The following is a 24916-nucleotide window of genomic DNA, read 5'->3' as shown; positions in this document are numbered from 1 at the left end:
TCTTGTAATGGACACCAAATCCAAGGACTTTCAAGGACTGCTTAGGACAGAGATGCTCAAATTAGGGCACGTGGGCCAAAGTTGCCCAATGGTTACAATTGATTTGGCCCGATATCCCAACTAAGAAGAAAGGGGGAGAATGATGGGGATGGTTTAGAGATTGTCATTTCAAATTTAATTCAACTTTTTATTTGTTTGTTGTATTGTTCAGCTATAAAAAAAGCTAACTGAAATTACGTGTTTCAATTCAAATGGTGTAATTTAATCAGATTGAATTAAAAATTTTCAAACAGTCACCCGACGGATAGACTTTGGTGAGCAAATTAATGCAAAGGCAGATTCTGCGTGACTAGTGTTTACAGCATTGAACTGCACTGTTATAAATGTGATTGTTTCTGTTTTTAATGCAATAAGTTATAAATAAAACAGCAATACTGCATTAGTTAATATGCTTCAAAGTAATGTTAGTTAATTTGTAGTCAAATTGAAGACTCTTTTAAGACTTAAAGGAATTAAATTTTAGACGTATACAGGGCTAAACACTAAGGATTTTTTTTTTCTAATGGCACAGTTAGATCGGTAAACAGTTTTGTATTAATAGAAGATTGTGTAAAGAGATGTGTTGCTTTAGTTTTCTTTCCCCAATTAGGGAGTTTAATTAGGAGAATTTCCTTTAAACATGTCTTAACAGCTGTAAAATTACATTTCTTTGCAATAAAAAACCTAAATATAAAAAAAGTTGTGTCCTGTGTCTGCCCGATTGTGTAGCTTTACCTGAACGTAAATTAAGACCTGTTTAAAATGAGTTAAGACCTACAACACAACATTTCAGTGAATTTAAGACTTTTTAAGGTCTAATCTTTTGCTTTTGAAATTTAAGACATTTTAAAACTTTTTAGGACTCCGCGGACACCCTGTTAATGTAAAATAGTTTGGTATTCTTATCTTCGGCCAACAGCTATCAATCACATACAGTTTTCAGCCATTCATACAAAAAAGTTTTAGCAACCCTGGATTAGAATGTGTCCCTTTCAAAAATCTAGACCAATTTAAACAGTCATGTTCAAAGAACTTTGTTCAATACTGGTAATATTCAAATGTGGTTTCTGAAATATCGATTAAAATGTGCATTATTTGTCATAGTTCTCATACAATATTTAAATGTAAGAATTTTAAATGTAAAATGTATTTGTTTTTTCATTCAGTTTTCAGTATAATTGTCAAAATAAGACTATACACTTTAAATTCAAGCACTTTCAAGGACTTTAGCTTGTTTTTAAGTACTTTCCAGGCCATGAATTCATATTTCTGAAATTCGAGTACTTTCAAGAAGTGTGGGAATCCTGATAATTTTACTGACTTTTTATTTTTAACAAATATTTTGTAATTATTTGGAGAATCAGAGGTTTTCATGACTATAAAACAATGTAATTAATGATAAAAAACAGAGAAGCATAAACAATTTTCCATTTATTTAAAAAAAAGCAAGTCAAGTTCATCGTATGCATTAGCACCTTTAACAAAAAACACGAAACTCAATCAAACGTTCTCCTGTTCTTACAACCAGACGTCTCTAAGTTCCATAATACCAGAGAAACAAAGACGACAAGCATTCTAATGAGACTTCCCGAACAGCCTTGAAGAGTGCTGGTAAAGCCTGGCTGATGCCAGATCAGAGTTTAAAGGCCTGATATTAAGAAAATATGTAACGTTGTGTGGGTTGAGGAGGCCTGAAGGCTGAAGGAATGTTATCTAGAGCTGTGTGGATCTGTGCAAAGGCCTCCAGCAACCCTGAGGCCCTTTAAGAGACTGTGAGCTTATTGAGTGGCAGCACCAATCACGTCTTGTCTTTACCATGCAGGGGCCGTGTTGGCAAGTCGTCGCATACGCCTATAAAAACAAACAAACAAGTCATGTGTAAGTGTAATACAGGTAAGTTGTGTCTGCTCAATTGTGACCCTTTCTAAAGATGAACATGAGATGTTTTTGAAGTGCTTCAGTCAGTTTTCATGCCTCATCATAGTACAGAAATTGCTTTTAGTGAAAATAACCATTGACTTTCTCATAGCTGCTGACCGAGGCTTCATCTCGCTACTAGTTTTACTTGACCTCAGTGCTGCATTTGACCCCATCAATCATCCTCATAGATTGCTTAAATTTCACTGGTGTCCAGGAACAGGCTTTACTTTAATTTAATTTTAATTTAATTTCAGGCTTTAATTTAAGTCATATTTTATTGTTACCAGTTTGTAAATTTAACCAGACCGATTTTACATTAGCCCAGTGAAGTATGGGGTGCTTTCAAGGATCGGTTTTAGGCCCTTTGCAGTTTGCAATATACATGCTACCCATAGAAGACATTATTAATACTAATACAGTGGTCTCTCTCTATAACACGGTTCACTTTTCACTGCCTCGCAGTTTTGCAAATTTTTTTTGTGCAATTTGACATGCTATTTTTTTTTACAATGCATTGTGTTCTGCATCCTGATTTGCTGTAGACCATTGTCAATTAAACTCTGTGTCACTTGTACAGTAAAGTGACTTCCAACAGAGATGCAAAAACGATTGTAACTGTCCGCAGCAAGACCATCGTTAAGTGGGTCGCGCACACACCGGATGCCACGTACCAGTACCACGACATGCCACACAGCACCATGCAGTTTAGAATTGTTAACATGTTTTTTTTCTAATCAAGATACACACACTAGCGTCAAGTCAGCTGCTGTCTCCGGTGCCCAGCTAAAACTCAGCACACTGTTCATATTTCTGCCACGTCACAGAGCGCCATCTGAATAATTTCATTTTAAATAACGCCCAGTGTGTGTTACTTTAAACTGTCATGTGCACGGCATATTTAGTGTGTGACCCCCTTAGGGATGGAGTGTCTGGTTTAGTTTTGTGGATCAGAACCTGCAGGAAAAAGAACATTACGCGAGATGCCAACATTATCAGCACAAAAACTAAAAAGGTTTATGAACCTTTTGCTGACAGCAATAAATGTTTGTGCCTGACAACAGGTTTTGATTTTTTGTTTCATTCTATAATACTGGACTTATTTTTCTATAAAGGTTTGAACTTTGAGAGGGTTTGAACAAGAAAGAAAAAAGTGTGAAAATGTTCATGCTTGTCTGAGAAAAGTGTAAAAAGTGTGAAGTGAGCGGTTGTACAGCTTTAAAACATCTATAACAAGTGTAAAAAATAAAGCTGACTATTTTGCGAATTTTGCCTATTGCAGGCTATTTTTAGAATGTAACTCTTATGAATAACAAGGCACCACTGTACATACAAATAAATTAAGTAAACATTTGAAGATTAGAAATTATTGTATTGAATTATTAGAAAATAATGCACACCTGAGGTGGTGATGTGGGCATGATTTAATTCAATGGAACACAGTTATTTTGATTATACTACGGATAGCACATCTAAAGATGTTGTATTTCATGACATTTGTCAAGTTTTGTCTTCAAACGTCTCCTATCTGTAGGACTAATTTCTTACACATCTCATCCAAAGCCTTTTTTTGCATGTTCCATGCAATTTAGGGAACATGGTCAAGTAAAAGGAAGAAAAGAGGTACGGTATATTATAACTTTAAAATAAAACCAGAAGCTTTGTACAGTCAGGGATATACATCCCCCACATATAAGGCACAAAAGTTGATAAATAATACTAATAACAGTAAGATAAACACCAGAGAGGATTATAAAGCAATAATAATACAGTAACTTTAAAAGAGAAATATATAATGATACACATGGTTTCTGTGCATTATCATAATCCCAGTTAGTCTAGCATAAATTTAAAATATCAAGTTTTTTTTAAACATGTTCTTCTTGTTCTAAATCGTAATATTTCTACTTGGATTATATTTAACAGCTCTTTAAGCAATTGATCATATGTTTGTACCGTATCTTGTTTCAATCTCTGTAAAATCTATTTATTTGCAAGAACCGTGGACAATGAGATGAACTGTTGTTCAAAACTATTAAAAGAAGGTTCATGTGTAACCCCCAATAATGCCACCTTTGGATCTGGAACAATCTTCTTGTCATGAGCTTTTGAAAGTAAGTCAAAAAATACACGGTCAGTAATTGTGCAACTTACTACATGTCCATAATACGTTCTTCAGCGTACTTTCTGCAGCTTTGCATTCATTACATTTAGCTGACACCTCTAGAAAGATATTTTTCAACTTTATGTATGTAAGCATCCAGTTTAGATGCTTTTTGAGCATCTATGTAAGTTTATCCACAGCCATTTTGTTTTGATTACTTTTTCCTGTTGTAGGCCTTGAAATAATTGAAAAATTTTTGGCATAGTGTTATGGAATCGTAATGTGGTCCTAACCTGACTAGAACTTATCTAGCTGTGTTTACAGTACACCAATCCTCAAGCAATCAGAATCCAGCTTGAGTTTTTCTGCAGTGCTGGTTATAGAATTATTGTGGTGAGCATTTCTCTCACCTTGTGTTTCTGTCCTGATCTCTGATTTTCTTCTCCATCTCTGCATCTGTCAGAGTCTCCAGCAGAGGGCACCACTGATCAGCATCTCCTGTGTTGCGAATGGCGATCTCTACAGTTGGTAACGGGTTCTCACTGCAGGAAATAGGAGCCACAAGAAGTTAGATTTGTACAGCATCTCTTTCAACATAAAGAAAGACCAGTGGTGCTTCAATGATGACCATGGAGGCACAAAGGTGTTGAAAGACAACAATATATTTTAGAATTGAAATAAATCAGAATATTATAAGCTTCTAAACATAATACAGACATTAAAGCCATGCTGTGGTAGCACATGCTTGTGTTAAACAAACCACTGTCTGGTATCATTAGGTTTTTGCTATTTCTGTATGTGGGTAGAGGAACAGTTATAAAAATGTAATGCAGGTTAATTTAAAATTGAGGTTTTTGCCTTGTACATTAGACTGTGTCCTTTTTTATTGTAGTTTTTTTCTGAGCAATAAAATTACATATTTAAATAAAAAACAAAACTAAAATTACACCGAATGACTAAACAGTAAAGCTTTTTATATTATTTTAATCTTATTTTATGTATTCTAATTAATTGTAATTTTACTTAGTCACTGTTTATAAATATTATGATTTTTTTAGTTATTTAAAACTATGCAAGTCAAAATAAGTGTTTATTTTACTCATATATTGATTTATTTTTTTAACAAATGTTATATAAAACATTAAAATTTAAATTGTAATTAAAAGTTAATGTTAAAGGTTAAAGTTCATTTAATTAGATGCAGACATCAAAAGATACCAAAATGGGATGTCTCTTTTTTTGACATACAGTAAATACTTCTGTCATTTTTGTAGGGAAACCAGCATTAGACATTAAAAAAAAGATGTCCACAAACAGGGACAATCAAAGATTACAAAAATAAGAAAAGATGAAAGTACTCAGCTTCCCAGGGTATGAAACGTGGGGGTAAGGGGAGAGAAGATCAAGAAATTTTGAAGTATATTGACCTGAAATCAGACCTATTGGAACAAACAGTGGGGAAAAGTAAATGATTAGAATGTTATAGCAAAGCAAAACCAAGAAAACAATGAAGTTAATCACAAAGAATGAACATTTTAATAGATAGTTCACCCAAAGAGTTTAACGTCCCACATCTTCTTTTGTGTTGAATAGAAAAATAAAAAGAAACCTAGACAGGTTTTATAGAAGTGAAGGGTGAGTAAATGATAAAAGCATAAAATTTTGGGTGAACTACCCCTTTAAGAGTTCTAACGTAACCACACTCTAAAAATAAATGAGCATATTTTTCATTTATGATTACAGCATGATGATCTCATAGAGAAAGTGTAATGCTAAGGGGTTATGTCCCTAAAAAGCAAATGTAGGGTTGCAAGCCATGCAAGAGCAAAGCAACTGAATTATGAAACACTAAGATAGAAAAAATCAATATGGGCTGTTCTAGAAGAAAAAAAAAAAACAACTGAGGAAAGAGAAACACATAAAACGACTTCAAGGCATAATAAATGTAAGTTACAATGTTCAACCGGTTGTCAGCTTGCTGTCTGACCAAAAAACGAGATTGTAAAGAACCACTAGATGTCCCAGAGCGAGCTAAAGATGGTCTCAATTTAGTTTCCAAAACAAGATGTGCTGTGTGTGCTTGTGTGTAAATAACTGCACTATAAACTGGATGGAAATTCCACTTCATATGACCTTATAACACTGTAAATCAAACAATACAAGAATAGAATGAGATAAACAATATGGTTCAAAACAGTTTAAAGAAGCAATAGGAGATCACGGGAAATGCTAATGTTAGCCTGTTAGCATCGAAAGCATACATTCTATGATGCAAATCAACTTTTGTAAGCTGTTTGGATAGAACTGTGTGTATGTATAGCGTGTTCACAGTCATATTAGAGTGATAGAAACATAACTCTTTTAAAATTTCCTGAGGTAAAAGAACCCAAATCCCAGTTATTTGGAGGCCCACCACAACGTGACGTAGGAGTGCAGTTTTCCCCGCCCACTGAATTGATTGACAGGTGCCATGTCTCCATAATAACATGTATACTCATGTTAACAGAAAACTTTTTGCAAAAAACTGGGGTTAAAATATCTGATTTTTGTGTTTTATAAGTTTAAAACATTTTTAAAACAAAGCAAAACTTCTATGCAATTCTTAACCGATATAATCACCACTACCGCATGCGTGTGTGCTGCAAACGGTATTTGTGTGAGACTCATCGTTTCAGAAAGGCTTGAATAAACTCCACCATGAATGCATGAAATAAACTTATTTTTGACCAATGAGCTGTATATAAGCTTTATCCGAGTCTGTCTCTATCACTGACTGCTAAACTAAACTGCTGTTTATCTGCTGTAACACATGATGACAAGCAGACACTCACGTGGGAACTGCAGCTAATTTGCATTTACAAAAAAACTACAATGTACTCAAGACACCAATTTGGGCAGATTCTGGAGGCTATAATAAATTATCTCTAGGGTATTCTGAGCTGAAACTTTACAGACACATTTTAGAGACACCAAAGGCTCATCTTACATCTTGTAAAATAGGTGCCATTTAAAGCCTCCTGAATGCATCTATGTACTAGAAAACATCCCAACAGTACATCACTTAACTTTTACCAGGAAGAAAACTTCATAGAAGTAATTATAATACCAAATATTAAAATAAAAAATAAGGTAGCTTGTTTTTTCCTGCAATTTGCTCTCTGAAATGTCTCCTTGAATGCACCAATCCTTTGTTAATGTTAACAATTACAGATTTTGACAGACAGCTGAGACAATGTTTGGACCCAATGTTTTGACTGGACAAACTATTAAAACTATACATTTTTCCCTTTCTAAATATTTTCCAAATGATGCTTAGCAGAGCAAAGAATTTTTTTACAGTATTTGCTAAAATATTTTTTCTTCTGGAGAAAGTCTTATTTGTTTTATTTCGGCTAGAATGAAAGCAGTTTTTAATTTCTTTAAAAACTGTTTTATGTCAATATTATTAGACCTCTTAAGAAATATTTTTTGTCAATTGTCTACAGAACCAACCATCATCCTGCAATGACTTGCCTAATGACCATAACTTTTCTAATTAACCCTGTAAAAGGCTGATTTATACTTCTGCGTCAAGCACATGCGTATTGCACAGCCTTCGTGTAGTTGCATAGCCCTTACCGTGGCTGACGTGTACCTCTCAAAAAAAATGTAACAACACATTGCAAAGACAGGTAGTGCAAGCTCTGTGATTGGTCAGCTTGGTAGCTGTGCCAAGTGTGGGCGGTGCTGAGATGCACGAGCCCGATAGAGCGATTGCAAAGTGTTGAGTCCCATGAAGGAGCATCATATGTTTTGTGTTTACCTTATGATTAAGGTTGTTCGTCAGTTCCCACCACTGAATGAGGGTGTATTAGAGGAACAGAGGAACATAACATAGCCTACTGAGAGTTTACCATTTCGAAAGTGTTATTGCAGAGCAACACAAACAGCATGCAGAAGTATAAATGCATGGCTATGCAAGGTATATGCCATGCGTCATGGCGATCGCTAGACGCAGAAGTGTAAACCAGCCTTTGGTCTTTACATGTCACTTTACCCTGAATATTAGTATCTTGAAAAATATCTGGAAAAAATATTATGTACTGTCATTATGGCAGAGATTAAATAAATTAGTAATTAGAAATTAGTTATTAAAACTATTAAGTTTACACATTAGTTGAACAAAAATCTTCTTTCCATTAAGCAGAAATTGTGGAAAAAATAAACAGGGGGGCTATTAATTCTAACTTTAACTGTATAAATAAATTTGGACCACTTAATTTAATGATCAGGATAAAGGAGAAAAGGACTCGCAAACAGCGTAACAAGAAACATAACTTAGAAAAATCACTTATTGCACCTTTAAGATCTGCAATGCTGCAAACTGTAAATACAGTTGAAGAGTAATAGTGTGAAACACTTTTGCTAACTACATTTTTTTACAGTTTAATTTATCCCTGTTTGTAAGAAGCTGAATTTTCCATCAGCCCTCACTTTAGCGTTCAGTGTCCTGCTGTTTCTTGGGTAAATTCCAAGGCAATTTTACAGGGTAGGGAAATAATTCATTCTCTGCCTTATGACAGTGCAGTTGCTGTATCTATAAATCATACACGTATGAATTATGGCAGGCAGTCATTTTGAAAACAAGAAACTGTCCTAAAACAGCTCTGTGGGGAATCTGGTGTTTCTGGAGGGGCTAATGCATAAAAAGCTACCTTATTTATGAACGACTGCATTAAAATGTAGGTACGATCGATAGTTTTGCCCTCCAGCACACTCTGAGTAAGTGTGCTTACGTACAAAAGAAACCATGTCTGAGCATTAACCCACTGTGTGTTGCCCACCTGAAGGCATACGTCCTCTGATGCCAGCTAAGCTGCCCGCGGATGCTGTAGGCAATGGTGGTGACGAACTCTCCTCCGAGACCCAGCTCAGAGCAGAGCTTCAAAGCGAATGATTCTGGCGAGTTCTCCTTCTCTGACATGTCCCATTCAAACTGGTCCACCAAAGAGATGTTCCCTACGTGGATGTTTAGCTGAAAGTACAATGAAGGAAAATTAACCTGCTTTCAATATAATGAGATCATTTTACAGACATGCATTGATTAAGCACGTGTATTCACACCACTGTAGATAAATTTAGTTCAATAAAATGAATCTCTGGTGCTACTGTTTTGTTAGTAAGGTTCGATTGAATATTGCTATCATCTGAACTCTGGTGTGCATCAAGTAATAAGACCAAAACACCAAAGAAGGACTTGAACTCTTAAGAAGTTCAACTGAAATATGATCACGTCACAGACTGAATAAACCTAAATGAACTACATACATGACAAAATGTGACCATATAACAACAGAATGCTCAATCATACAATATTCTCTTCAAATATTTTTCATCTCCATGTTTCTCACGTCTGCATTTTTTTCAGTTATTTAAAATATCATAACACTCCAACTAGCTGCACATCAGCAGTACCTAGAGCAAACCTCCTAATATGTGTAGCACAAAGACTTTTATTAAAATTTATAAGCGTCAAAAGTTGTGGATCTGTTCAGCAAAATATTTGACCGTGTCACTGTATCCCAAACGACTAAAACAATAGAACTAAAGCAATCTCCACTGTGCAGAGCAAGAGTGCTTCTCTTCTGTTAAACTGAACCATCGCATCATCAGTGACGCAAGCGTGCTCAGGTTTGGAAGTTAAAGATGCAGTGTGAGTGCAAGCCATCGGGAGAGAGGCGAGGGGGGACAATCGTGCTTCGGCACGCTTCAAGGCAACTGTACCTAATGTGAGTACGCCCTAATGCCATGAGATGAGACTATTCGATCTCACTGGGCATGCACATATCTTGTCAGTATTCATACTTACAGTCTACTGCTTGTGTAATGACAAAGGCTCGACGAATCAGAGAATGATACAAAATGGAAGGCCATTTAGAGAGTGTATGTGTATTGCCACACCTAAAAAAGCCTGTTTCAGTCCACCTTTACTAAAACACAATATACCGGCATTTTTAAGCAAAAAACAACCTTTTTAAATGCTCTGTTTTCAGTGGTTAAAGATGCCAGAGCAATTTTGACACCAAGGGCCTTACCATGAAGCTAAAAAAAATGGCTAGCAAGTTAAGTTTCAGTTTATTTTGCAACAATCTTGGGTTTTAGGTAACAGGAGGGCAGCTTGACATTACTCTTTGTTGCCATGGTATAACGTAGCAGTTGAGCTACCGTTACAGTACCTAAAACCCAAAGTTGGTGTAAACTAAACCGAAAATTAACTAGCTAGCCAGGTACAGGTCCCAGGTTTAACAGTAACAAAACATACGTGTTTTAAAAAGAAAACTCATTATTGTAAATGACACAAAGTAAAACCTATGCAGGTTGTTGAAGTTGAAACTAATCATTCAAAATCTATCAATATAGGTATAATTATATGCACGCACATAAGCACACATTATTGTTTTGAATGTTTTTTTTTTTGGTTGCAAAATACATCATAAAAAGATTAGTCAGATTTAAAAATTACTAGCAACAACTCTCTTTTTTTCGCAATCAAAAAACCAAAACTACAAGTGTGAACTCCAGAGATTAAATTATGTCCAAAAGAAACCTTAATGATGACCCTCTGGTCCGTCTGTTCTTCCAGGATGCTGTCTGTAGGGTAGGACTCAATCTGCTGTCTAATGGCTGAGGCGATGGCAGGGACGAAGGTGAGTGGATTGAGGTCCAGGTCATCACACAGGATCTCAGCAAACATCTCTGGAGTCATAAGCTTCTCTGGAGACAATGAAAACAGACAAATAGAAACCTTCCGAATCTAAATGTGTTCATAATCAAAAGATCTTCCACTAAACAGCAAAAATATAAATAAATCATAAACATACACCAATATTCAATAGAGGTGAGATATTTAAAAAATATGATGAATAGATGCTGTTCTTGAACTATATACAGTGTTTCAACAAAAATCTAAAACAAGTTTTCAAAATAAATAGGAATTATTTCATAGGCATCAGCTAATTAAATGTGGCATGTAGCAATAAAGACTGGAGAAATGTCTGTTAAAATGAAATCAGCTTTACCACATAAACAACACAAAAAAACTGCATTTAAAATGTATTTTAAAAAGAAAATAATTTAACATTAAATTCCTTTATTCATTTTCTTGTCGGCTTAGTCCCTTTATTAATCCGGGGTCGCCACAGCGGAATGAACTGCCAACTTATCCAGCAAGTTTTCACGCAGCGGATGCCCTTCCAGCCGCAACCCATCTCTGGGAAACATCCACACACACATTCACACACACTCATACACTACGGACAATTTAGCATACCCAATTAACCTGTACCGCACGTCTTTGGACTATGGTGGAAACCGGAGAACCCGGAGGAAACCTACACGAACACAGGGAGAACATGCAAACTCCACACAGAAATGCCAACTGAGCCGAGGATCGAACCAACGACCCAGCGACCTTCTTGCTGTGAGGCGAACGTGCTACCCACTGCGCCACTAGTGCTAAGCAAAGATTAATCACATCCATAATAAAATTTTGCTTTGACAAAATATATGTGTATTATATATGCGTATTACATATGTTTATTAAATTAAATTTTATTTTATTTATAATGCACTTTAAAACGACACAGTTCACCAAAACGCTGACATAAAAAAGTAAAACAAAGCATAGCACATACTTAAAGATATAAATAAATAGACATAAAATAAACATAAAAAATCAACATCTCACGCTATGCTAAAAGCCAAATTGAACAAGGAGCTGGTCGGCTGAGCGAACAAAAAGGTGTGTAGGGACCGAGAAGCTCAGTGAGGTAGAGAGGTGCAGCACCATTCAGACACTTAAAAACAAATAAAAACAACTTAAAATAAATCTTGAAATGCACGGAAAGCCAGTTTAGAGAAGATAAAACCGGTATAATGTGCTCGTATTTGCGTGTGCCAGGTAAAAGACATGCAGCTGCATTTTGAATGAGTTGTGGAAAAATAAAAGACTGACTAGCCCCAAAATAAAGCGCATTACAGTAGACCAGACGGGTGGTTCCAAAGGCATGGATTACAGTTTTTACAGTGCTTGCATGATAAAACGTGCTTAATTTAAGGAAAAAGAAACAAGAGCAAAACAAAACTATTTTGTTACATATATATTTAAGGTTATATATCATTTGTATTATATAGATATATATTGTAAGTTTAAATCTAAATAAATTCTCATATACATGCATGCATGTATTTATATACATAATAAATATACACAGTGCACTCACATATATCTTGTCAAAAGAAATATTTATTTTGTATTCTATTAATTGTGATTAATTTTTGCTAGCACTAAATAAAACATAAGCACAATACAAATAGAATAATTTCAGTACTTAAACTTTTTGCACCTTACTGCATTGTCAGTTTGTTGGTAAAATTTGATTTTGATATAAAGTATCTATTTTGTCTACCGTTCATGTTCCAGGTGAAGGCATCTCTGAGCTTCTGTCCATCAATCTCCATGTCCAGGCGTATCGGCACCAGGACCTCAGCCTGGGAAGCATTTTCGTGGATGACTGCAGGGTCGTGGTCATCGAAACTATGTGTTGAAGGAAAGCAGAGACCATAAACACAGCCTATCATTAATTAGCACCATGTGCAAGGCATGTGCTGTTCAACTCCACACCACCGCTTTGATTCTGAACAACATCCCACATTTTTCCTTCATGTCCTGCTCTTTTTTTGACACAACAAGTGCCCAAATTTTTTAACAACCTACATGTGTGATTATGCGAGGGTTTTAAAATGCTTGTCTTGTAAGTACCGACAGTGGAATGAAGTGGTTTTGGACACACTGGAGCATTGCTTGAAACCAACAGCTGGTTGGCGGCATTCCAGTCAGAACAGTCTCATTTAAACCCAATCGTTGACATTTACCACAGTCTTTATGTTGACAATATTGCAAGGGTGATTACGTTCAGCTAAATACCCCAAGATGATTTCCTCTTGGCACAAGATAATGTGGGGCCAATTGAAACCAATAACCACAAAAGCATAGGGCTATTTTTTTAGCTCGTCCTTAAAATGGGGAGCATTTGGACATCTTCTTGTGCGGGAGATGAGGAAGAAAGAATGTCAGTATGAGCAAAGAAAAATAGACTTATCAAGAGTTTGCTTTTCACAGCATGATCAGCAATAAACAGCACAACCTGAAAGAACCTATTAGCAATAACAAGCCAGTGTTCTGGAGTATTGCTTCATCTGCTGATCCAAAACAACTCAGTCATGGGATAAATGCAGCGGAAATGTGGTTTGGTTTCTTCATAAACATCCTCTGGTTTGATATTGCCCTGATAACAACATCTGTTACAATCAACAGTTGCTTAAATAATTGCCCAGAGTTTAGTAATTATATTTAGATTGATTAACATGCTGATGACTGTTAACAGATCTAACCTATGGAATCTTTAAAGAACCATGATGACTTCATTTATTTTCCTTGTTATGATGTTTTGCCATTAAATATTTTATATGGAGGTAGAACTATTTATGCAGACATTTAAGATCTCTCTCTCTCTCTCTCTCTCTCTCTCTCTCTCTCTCTCTCTCTCTCTCTCTCTCTATTTTTTGGAGACTTCTAATAAATTAAGGATAGTTTTAAAATCCTTCACTTGTAACAAACCTGTTTAGAGGATTTTTCCCCCCACTAAACCACAAAAGAAGGTATTTTGAAAAATGCTGGAAACATTTAACCATTGACTTGTGTGATATTTGTTTTTTCCTATTGTGAGGGTCAAGGGTTACAGGTTTTCAACATTTTTTTATGTTAGGTGCTCCAGTTTCCCCCACAGTCCAAAGACACGCGCTATTGGTGAATTGGCCGAACTAAATTGGCCGAAGTGTATGTGTGAGAATGAGTGTGTATGGGTGCTTCCCTGAAATGCTAGATAAGTTGCCAGTTAATTCGCTGTGGCAACCCCTGATGAATAAAAGGACTAAGCCGAAGGAAAATGAATGAATGAATGAATGAATGAATGAATGAATGAATATCATCAAGGTTTGGAATCGCTTGAGGGTGAGTAAATAGTCAGTATATTTTTATTTTTGAGAGAAGGATACCTTTCATTTTATTCAGATGTTTGTAGTTGGCAAGCTTTTTCTTATGTTTTTGAAAGTTTCTTTGCTGATCAAAACTGCATTTACACAAATTTAATAAAACTATAATATTGTGCAATACTGTTGCAATTTAAAATAAAATTATTAAAATAATATATATTAGAGATGGATAATATTTCGCCCAGCATATTGTTATCAGTTTAAATGAAACCATTACTGGTTCGATCAGAAAATTGGGTTGTTACATTAAACCAAAATAAAAAATGAATCAAATATTGGAAAACAAGCAGTTTATTTAATCCTTTTTAAGAGCCATTTATTCCAGAATAAATTACTTTGGTCTTCAAACTTTTTTATATTCAGTGTGGCCCTCCTTAATAAATGCATACTTTTTTTCAAAAAAACAAAATCTAATGAAATGAATGCAAAATCTTCAGGAAAGGGTCAAAGAGTATCATTAATCATCTCACCATAATGGAAAGGTCCTCTTCTTGTCACGTCCCATTCGGTTTCTGTTGATAGTGGTGGAACAAGGCACGGCATCTAGGTGGTGAGAGCTGTTGGGCAGGGTGGGCACCCATTGACTGTTCCTCTTCGCCTTCTGCTCCCTAATTAACAAACACAGTTACTTCAACCTAAATCCCAACAAAACATCATCTTTTAAGATACAAATTGATAAGTTTTACTATATATAGCCTGAAAGTGTTTATATGCATACAAATAACATAACCCACTACATAATAAAATATTATAAATTATAATACCTATTTATATATTGCTAATTATATTTCTCATACATTTTAGGTAACACATTAGTTTGATGACCAGTTCTTGCAATAATATGGTAGCTTATTAGCATGTTTATTACCAGCAAACTGGCTGTTTGTTTTAAAACACACATAATGCATTATTCTGCATCACCATATTTTAGAAACTTTAATCCCAGAACCAGTGCCATAGGGGAACCATCGGCACTAACCTGCGTCCTCAGATTATCATCATGTTAAAATAGATTTGAAAAACAAAATGTTATTTAGAAATACAACTTTCAAATTCATTGTATTCCTAGGGTGAACAATAAGCTTAATTAACAATATTTTAGTAAAGGGCAGTTTATTAGGCAAGGTTGAATTTTGAAATTGAGTTTCCCTCACTCATGGAAAAGTAGATTGCAGCTCTATTAAGGAAAAGGTGTGATCAAATATTTTTCTCATTTAGACATGTTTCAATGGTTCGTTGCAGTTCAGGGTGTTACTTCTACGGACATAAACTGCTTTTGGAGTTGTTGTTGATGTGGCAATGTGCCAGCATTAGCAGTAAAACTTCAACTACACATCTGATGATTCAAGACCTATTTTAGGCCTGTAATTACGAGCTTTCTAATATGTAGTTTTGGGCGTTTTCTTGTGTATATTAAGACTGTTTAGAGCTCTGTCATCTTTATATTACATACCATATACACTTTATGTTGTTGAAGGAGCAAAGTGTTTGTTTTATGGTGTGTTAAAAGTTGAGAAAGGTACCATATTTTAAACTGGGAGAACTATATGCATTCACACGATAGCCACCTCTCAGTATATGTGACTCCCCCTTGTCAGCCGAAGGCAGGCGCCAGCTCTGCTTATTCCTACCACATAATAAAACTTAACAACTACCGTACTAACTTTTAATTAAAAGCAAAAGAGAAGTTCATTGAGGTAATAGCCATTGCTTATAGTTAGTTAACAGCAAGAACTGATCCATAAAGTGTTATCGAATCCTGTTTTAATTATGTTTCTTTTAATGTCCTGTTTTGTATTTAGACGTGAAATGTAAATAACACAACAGTTATCTAACCTGAGATATGCCGGAGGCTCTGTGCTGATGGACACGGCTTTGTATTTCTCATCATTACCCTCGAAGATCTCCTCACATTCAGACGCCTTCAGCAGGGTGACACTGGTGGCTAAAGGTGTGTAACCATGATCTAACACAAAAACAACACTGCACAAACTGCTGTCCAGAAGCAGGACTAGGAGATTATAAGGTGTGGATTGCTTTATAGCTGCTTTCTGGACCTAATTGTTGAAAAGGAATCACTTACCGTGTGATGACGCTACAATCTTCTTCCTCTCCTCAACGGATGCAAGGCGTCTCCATAAAGAAGGGTATCGCTTATATAAGGAGCCTCTGAACATACGCAGGTAGTTGCCAACCTATAGAGCGAGAGTGTGCAAAAAACACTTTCAATTATATAAAATCACCTAGATTTTTGATAGCCTGAGGTAAAATGTAAATTCTCAGGTGAAATATCTTTTAGGGCAGCACGATTATTGGAAAAATCTAATCTCATTGGGACTTTTTTATTCTGGGATATATATATTGCGATTATGAATACAATTTCACTAGATGACTTAATTAATAATAATAAATTCATATTATGCATTTAAGTATTTTATATGCAAAAGTGATGTATTACTATTTTATATTTAAGTGATTTATGATATGTTACCTTTCTACCTTCCTTAGCATTTTAGTCAGTTTTTCCTTCTGACATGCTGATTTATTTGTAATTACGTTAATTCCAACAAAAGCAACATTAACATTTTGGATTGCTCTTCTGGTTGTATGTTCTAGAGTCACAATGGAAAACAAAACTCCAACATGGCAATGAAAAATTGAAGACTACCTTATAAAATCTCAACAACAACAAAAAAGTATTCTGATTAACAAATAGGCCAAGTATGCTGATACCAAAATAAATAGGCATTGGACGATAAGAGTTTTGAAGGTATACTGCGGTTTGGAAAAGTCCAGGTTTAAAAACTGCCAAAATTTTCAGCTGTACTGTTACAATGTAAGATATGTAAGATATCAAAATATGCCATTTTGAAAATTATAGAAATCTGTGTTTTTGAAAGTAATTAAGACAGTGGAGGTCAATGCTTAATTTATATTATTTAGCCTGACATGTTTACTGCTCATAAATACTATAAATGATTCTAAAATAAAATATATTGTGCTATATATAGGGAAATTTTTTTTTGATTTTTACCCAGACATTTGAATAAATTTTTTTTAGAGCAGTAATCACAATACCAAGAAATCATGATATTTTTTATCCATAGTTATCATACCGTCAGAAACTTGCCTAATGGGTTATATAAAATGCATGCGTTAGTTATGTAGCACACAATATAATGCCTAAGTTAAAAGCATTTTAAAATCATTTACTCACATGTGTTGTTTAAACTATAATTGGTTTTATTTTTCCTATGAAACACAAAAGATTTAATCAAATTTTTCCCCACCCACTTTCGTTTTGTATTAACATATCTAATAAAAACTGAGGTAAAGATGGTTTTATATTTGCACATTCGTTCAGTGACAACTTGTGAAATACCGTCTATATAGCGTACCATTGAGGAAAAGTAGGTTTTATATATACATACACAGTCAGAATTTATCCTTCATAATATAAATTTAGAAAGTATTCTTTGCAAATTCTAAATAGTGAATTATATTTGCAGCCAATGCCTATTAAAATAATTGTTTACAAAAAAATTGTTTACAGTCAAGTAGTGCTAATCTTGATTTGAAGTCACTTTCATGTGATTTCAGGCAGAATATTCAAAGTACTATGGTAAAGTTGTCACTGAATGAATGTGCGAACATAAAACTATCTTTATCTCAATTTGTTTAGTACGTTACTTTGAAAATTCGGAACAACGTTGAAAGTCATTGGCTGCTAAAATGATTAAACTATTTACAATTTGCAAAGAATACTTTCTAAAATGATATTATTAAGAAGAAAGTTCAACTGTGTGAATATAAAACCAACTTTAACGTTACCCAAATTAAATAAAGTATGATTTTCAGTATATTGAGAGGGTGTCAGTCCATAACATTGTTGTAAACATATTTTGTGTTCAACCAATGTAGTTGCAATCATAAAAGTTTGGAACTACAGTAGTCCGAATACATAATGGCAAAACATTTCGGTGTAAACCATCACTGTAATATGTTTGTGGTGATGGGGTAACGTTACTTGTACACTATATAATAAGATACAACAATAATAATGTTCTCTATTAACTTGTTTGCCCCAATATAAAGTCGCACTTACAATCTGCGTTTTACACTTGAAACTAACTTTACTTTATATAGCAAAAGGGGTGACTGCAAACTTATTAAATCATTCATTCGTTAGCTCGATATGCAGATATGAGCATCTTTAACAAGCAAGAGCCAACAAAGAGAAGTCGAAGATGATGTTTTAGTGTTAATACAGCGACTACGTTGATGCATATCAGATGTAAACATTTGCGTAGTACTCAGAGCAACTGAAGACATACCTCTGAACCTATCATGTAAAAATCTCCATCTTCTTCGAGTTGAAATTTTATTGGTTTTTGTCCAAATGTTTTACTCAACGCCATCTTTGCGAACACAACACAATGAGAGACAACGCGCATGCGTACAAACGAAGCGTCGCGCTGGGACCAACTCACGCGCTGGGACGCCCCGCTGCGGTCCTGCAACAATGCCTACGGTTGGAGCACGAGTATGTTACAAAAAGAGTTCATAGTTTTGTTTGAAAAGCTAACAACCAATTAAAGCAAATGTAAAATTTAAAAGCAAGCAATTATTAGTGCACAATTAGCTCACAATAAACTCTAAAATATTACTTATAATCTTTTAAAAATGATTTGATTTGATTGGGGTAGGGTTATTTGGACCCCAAAATTCTGCGAGGGACCCTAAAAATGCAATATATATAGGCTTATAAGAAAATATACAAGATAAGAAAATATAGTTTCTTATAGGCTATAAATGTAGTCATCTAGCTTATAATGTGAAATATTACTGGGTCAGTTGGCATTTCTGTGTGGAGTTTGCATGTTCTCCCCCTGTTTGAGTGGGTTTCCTCCTGGTCTCCCCCCCCCACCCCCCAAAGTCCAAAGACATGGGGTATTGAACAGGTGAATTGGGTAAGCTAAAAATGTCCTTAGTGTATTAGTGTATTTGTGTGAATGTGAGTGTATGTGTGTTCCCCATAGATGGGTTGCAGCTGCAGGTATCCGCTGCATAAAAAATTTGCTGGATAAGTTGATGGTTTATTCCGCCGTAGTGACCCCAGATTAAAAAAAGGACCAAGCCGAAAAGAAAATGAATGAATGAATATCTATATTTGATCAAATGTGGATAAATGTTTTTTTTTTTTTTTGCACAATTTAATAGTTATTTTAATTATCATAATGATAATTGTTTTATGTTGGTTGGTTTTATGTATATATATATATATATATATATATATATATATATATATATATATATATATATATATATATATATATATATATATATATATATATATATATATATATATATATATATATATATATATATATATATATATAAATTCCTTCTTGCTTTCTTTATTAATTGAATTCTTCTCTTCTTCAAAGCTAAATCCAAGAAAGATGGCAGTTTCTTAAGTCAACAAGAAATATTGAATTGCATAAACAGGCCAAAACACTCAACAGGCAAGACAAATAAGGATTAGGTTGCTAAAAATATTTAAGACAATTAAAACTGTATTAGCCATTAAGCCTACATAAGAACAGCCTTGATATTTCACATCTAGTGCCAGATTACTTAAATTTATTTGCAATTATATGACTACTCTAAGTAGATTGAACATTTGGGGGAAAGGGGGGGTTCACTTGTGATTAAATGTACCAACATACATGTTTAACACAGACCTTTTTTAATGGTAATCAGAAGTTACATCTCCATTAGAACGGAAAAAACTCCATTCTTGTAGCACTTTACAAGTACCTGCATAGAAACTAAACCATTAACACGGGTCACAGTCTGAACTCGCTTCATTAACGTAAAAACATATTTTCATTAAACATGCTGCATTAAACATCACATTATCCTTTGGCTTGGAACATTAATAATCGGTCATTACGAATATGATTCAGAGTGAAATATTCTTCCTGAAGTAGTTTAATCATGTCCTTTGGTGTCCTTCAGGGAAAAAAAAAACAAATGTTCAGCTGAACTTAAAGATATGAGTGCACATGTGATAAGCAGGGAATGGTAAACTCTTTGGCAAAAACACTTTAAAAAGGAGATTCACCCTAAAAATGAATTGATCCTCATTGTTTATTAACAGTTTTGCTGGTCCATGTATTCCACCTGTCCATAGTGCAGATATCTGTAGATTCCCTGACAACTGCAGGAGAGATATTCAGAGATAAAAAAAATATATATTTCAGAAAGGCTCACCCTTACTTCACAGTTTGAAGCTTGTTTATACTTTTATATGGGATAAATAATTGATCTTGTTAGTACATTTGAAGAATTTTTATTTGGAGTGTAATGGTGGAACCATAACTTTATTTTCTGTTGTTTTTTATTTGGATCTAAACTTTTGTTAGTTACTAACTTTTTCACTTGTTTTACTCATGATTTTCTTAAGGTATTTCCTCATTTCAGTTTGTGTTTTATCAGATTAAAAAGAACTTGCGTGGATTAAAAGTTAGATTTTTTAAATTATTAATAATTTTTGTCTATTTAAAAACATTTATTATACTATTATAAATATTAATAATGAAATGCCTTCATATCAAATTATTCCATTTTATTAATAATTTCTGTTTTCAGGGTTGCAAAAACATCTTTTTAATTCTAAATGTACCTTTTTTATTGCCAAATATACTGCTTGAATGATCTTAATAATGAATAATGCTTGTTGGTTTAAAGGACATGAAAATTAACCTTCAGTAAATGGCAGCATTCATCTATTCAAATGATTCATTCAGAAGTCTGATTCATTCAAGAAAGAGTCATGACAGCATCTGACATTCCACATAGGCTATTATGTCAACCGTATGACAAAAAAGCCTATTTATTTATTTATTTATTCATTAATTCATTTTCTTTTTGGTTTAGTCTCTGTAATACTCAGAGGTCGCCACAGTGAAATGAACCACCAACTTATCCAGCATGTGTTTTACGCAGCGGATGCCCTCCCATATGGCAAAATTTGGCCCAGATCTGGCTAACACAATCAGCTTTTGCTTGGCCCACATGCCACAGTGAATTATGGTACATCATTGGACCAAGTCTGGCTTCCATACAAGGGCCAAACATGAACCATATCTTGACCAAGTCTCAGCCAAGTTAATAACCCATAACTGGGCCGGAACTGGGCCAGACTTGTTGGTGTATCACGACTGCAATGAAAATGACTTCGCTTTAAGGCCACACTTTTTTTCGAAGCGGCCCGATTGGTAAAATTTTTTCTTTACTTAAAAATGATTTAAATCTATTTTAAAAGTGGGTCAAGATAAGCCAAACATGTTCATTTTTAACATCTGGGTCAAATACTACATTTGACATCTGGCCCAAGTCTTATGCGCTGCCTTAAAGATGGTGCCACCTCTGTGAAACCTGGGCCATGTTTGGCCCACATGCTGTATGCCAGTGCTGGATGAATGCCTGCTGTGCCAGATTCATGTCAAATCTGGGCCGAAATTCTTTGCTACCTGGGCTTCCGGCTGCAACCCATCACTGGTAGGCATATTTATATACACATTAAAGTATATTATATATATTCTATAATATACTGTAGATTTTTAACTCAAGTTTCAGTCTATACTCACAAAACTTCAAAATTCAGTAAGATAAAATCTAACCTGAATATGAGTTTGAGTTTAATTTATAACTTGACAATGATCTTGGTACACAAAGGACTGCATGCTGCTATAAAAGAGTGTTTTGGAAAGCAAAATATGTCCCAAGTGTTATGTGACCCCATTTCATAGTCAATCTGTTAAGCGTGTTAATAAAGAAAGTTATATTTTTACAAGAGCAGTTCCTCTTAGATTGTTCCACATTAGAGACTCAAACATAGTGGAAGATAATAGAAAAGGCAGAGCCGAGCCTCAGAGGAGCAAGAAACCTCAATCTCATTATATGTTTCTTTACTCAGGCGTTTTTGGAATTGCAAGCAATTTGCACTCATACTGGTCTGTAATCCTAATGAAATGATGGGATAATCCCACAGATCTAAAGCATTTTCTTTTACACTTCATTGCCTGTTTGAATAGAAGGTATCTTTATCCGAAGTGGCTTAGTTGTAGCTTATAAATGATACAGCTTTGTTTTTCTAATTTTAGGGGGGTAACACCAACAAATGTAATGAGACTTATTGATAAGCCTAATTAGCATGTCTTTTTGGATTCTGGTTGAGATGATTAACTCGGCACCTGCTATGAACACTAGATGGCAATCTTGTATTAACGTTTCTCACTTCAGCTCAAATTCAGCCTGCATTCCTGTTTAGGTAAGACTGTGCTGTACATTACTAATTACATTACGTTTCACTTCTCTGTCAGTTCTTTTAGTTATTGTTGAAACGAGATTGCTGAGGAAGTGTCAATCTCAGTTTGAATGTTTTTATGTGTGGAAATAATTCAACATAACAGATATGTCTCGAACGCCCGCCAAAGCATTCAAGGCCAGTAGAGAACCGCGGAATAAGCAATGAAAGGCGGCCAAATTACGCATTTCACTCAGGTGACCTTATAGCAATGTTGTGTTTTGTGGCATTTTAAAAGCATCTTGCTTCAAAATGTAAGAAAACATTTATCTCAAGGAAAATTATTATTATTATTTTTTCAATATGTCTGGTCCTTAATTCAGCACTCACACAGGCCATTAACTTTACAGTGCAAATACAGGACTTAAAATCCATCCAATACTACAGCCATAAAAACCTGTCTTCCTGAAAGGAATTATTATGATGGATTCTTGACATAATAATTTAGCGCACATATGGACATAGACGAAGCTCGCACACTGGCATGATTGTTTCTGCCCTATACAGAAGGCTTTTATTCTTTATTAAAGAGAGATGTATTTGGGAGCCACTGCTGGCAGCCACTTTGAGGTTAAAATCAATACCAGGGTCAGGATTCTTTCATAGTTGGGACTAAATGTTGTAAGATCTTATCTGGAGTTTAGAATCTAATAAACTTGGGGAAAAACTGTAAATGTAGATTAGAAAAAAAGAACAAAAACAAACGAATGTTATCATATTTAGATTTATTTTAAGGTAATTGAACTAATTGATAATGTAATCTCATTTGAACAGATGTTCCTCCTTCCATTCAAATAATCTCAAATTATGATGGAGAACATGATCAAAGTTTGGATCATCAAATATGTGGAGTTCATGCAGCAGAAGAGCAGCTGTTGTTAAACCAGGTAAAGTAACCTATTGGTTCCACAAATATAAGCTCATAGTTAATTTGTTTCTCCATGACTTAAAAAAAAGAAAACAAAACAAGAGGAATCTTATGCTATTCATAGTTCATATGTAGCATTGTTTACAAACACTCAAAAAAGATTTATGCTGCTTGTTCAAGCTACTTATTTAAAATGAGTTGAAACACAATTCGTAATTTTTTTGGGGGACAACTTAAGAGTTTTATGTTCAATCCACTTAAATTTGTTACATGAATTCAATCAGTTTGTGTTGGGACAATATGAATGAATTGTGTGTAATCATGCAATTTTTTTTACAGTGAAGGGTGTGATTTAGTCAGCACAATCATGCAGTGATGTCAATAATAAAGCTTATAGCTGTAAAGTAACAGAGACTCGGTTTTCGAATAACAGGTCAAATGTGAAGTGGACAAAAAAATAGTTTTTGAATTTTGAGTGTTAAAACAGATAATGTACACATTATTGGTTACAGCCAGTGTCAAAATGTTTTTGACTATTTTGGAATAGCTGTAGGCTACAGATTTAGTATTATCTAAACACATCTAATACAAGGTAATCTTCCTTTAATATGACTTCATTACAAAAGCATATCACACTGTTCTGCCTATAGTAATTTCTATATATGCCTGTGGTTCCGCCGGGATGGCTGTGTATTGGGTCGCTCAGCCAAAGTTGCCAGCGTGTTTTCAGGTAACAGGAGGCAGATCTGGTAGCTAGAGAAACAGAATTTAACTAGTTAAAAGTGATTCTACTAATGAACTATTTTAAGGCTGAAAGCTTATATTGTGCGGCTTTAATTAAACCAAACCTATCAAGTGTGAACACACCATCATCTGCACTGTTTAAGTTCAATCCTAATCAAGCACACCTGATCCAGCTAATTAAGACAGGCATGCTAGATAGTTCAGGGCAAGGTTAGAGCTAAACTGTAGAAAAGTAAAGTTGAGAACCTCAGCAATAAAAACTCCTTTGGCACCATATATATATTTTAAAGCCTACTGTTTAATCTAACACACAAATTAATATTCAAGTTCATTAACTTAATTAACATTACCATTACCCATGACGGTCATTCATTAAAAAAGCACAGACCAGAGTTGCGTATATTCAAAATTCAATTATAATAATGACAGTTTAATGTTTGGTTGGGAGTTATTAAAGCTAAAATTATGCTTGCAATGCTTGTCAATGCTACTTTTGCTGAATTGTCAGTTGGGATCAGTGTGGTTTAGTTCAGTAGAGGTGCAAACCTCAAATTTCATAAACTGAAAAAAATCATTAAAACCTCTGGCCCCTTCCCATGATATCATCTGTGAATATTCCCTCAGTCTGATCTTACTGACAGTCTTAAGAAAACCATGGAAAACCTCCAGAAGTCTTCTCTGCTCTTGCCTCTATCCCTTTCATTTCTACTTCCATTTTTGTCAATGTTTTGGCCCACTACACCGTTCACTTCTCAGCTTCACTCTTTAGCATTTTAGA

At 34.7% G+C, this 24916-nt stretch overlaps 1 protein-coding gene and 1 long non-coding RNA gene across 4 annotated transcripts; both read right to left on the bottom strand.

The window, feature by feature from the left end:
* Positions 1 to 1457: 1457 nt before the first annotated feature.
* Positions 1458 to 18590, bottom strand: smarcb1b (SWI/SNF related BAF chromatin remodeling complex subunit B1b). Of its 3 annotated transcripts, NM_131448.1 has the most exon segments (10): positions 1458 to 1890; positions 4471 to 4602; positions 5488 to 5499; positions 8884 to 9074; positions 10647 to 10813; positions 12508 to 12635; positions 14623 to 14760; positions 15989 to 16097; positions 16236 to 16347; positions 18487 to 18587. In NM_131448.1, coding segments are annotated over 10 exon segments (1113 nt in total). In that variant the 5' UTR covers positions 18571 to 18587; the 3' UTR covers positions 1458 to 1850.
* Positions 18591 to 19880: 1290 nt separating this feature from the next.
* LOC147838816 (uncharacterized) lies at positions 19881 to 24251 on the bottom strand. Its single transcript, XR_015520171.1, has 3 exons — positions 24102 to 24251; positions 20280 to 20375; positions 19881 to 20167 (listed from the first exon to the last, which is right to left on the bottom strand). It is a non-coding gene; the product is annotated as an uncharacterized LOC147838816 (long non-coding RNA).
* Positions 24252 to 24916: the final 665 nt, after the last annotated feature.

The sequence above is a fragment of the Danio rerio genome, chromosome 21, assembly GCF_052040795.2.
Source record: "Danio rerio strain M-AB ecotype USA chromosome 21, GRCz13ab, whole genome shotgun sequence".
Classification (NCBI taxonomy): Eukaryota; Metazoa; Chordata; class Actinopteri; order Cypriniformes; family Danionidae; genus Danio; species Danio rerio.
The sequence above is the reverse complement of the archived record's forward strand: the minus strand, read 5'-3'. Positions and strand labels throughout refer to the sequence as shown.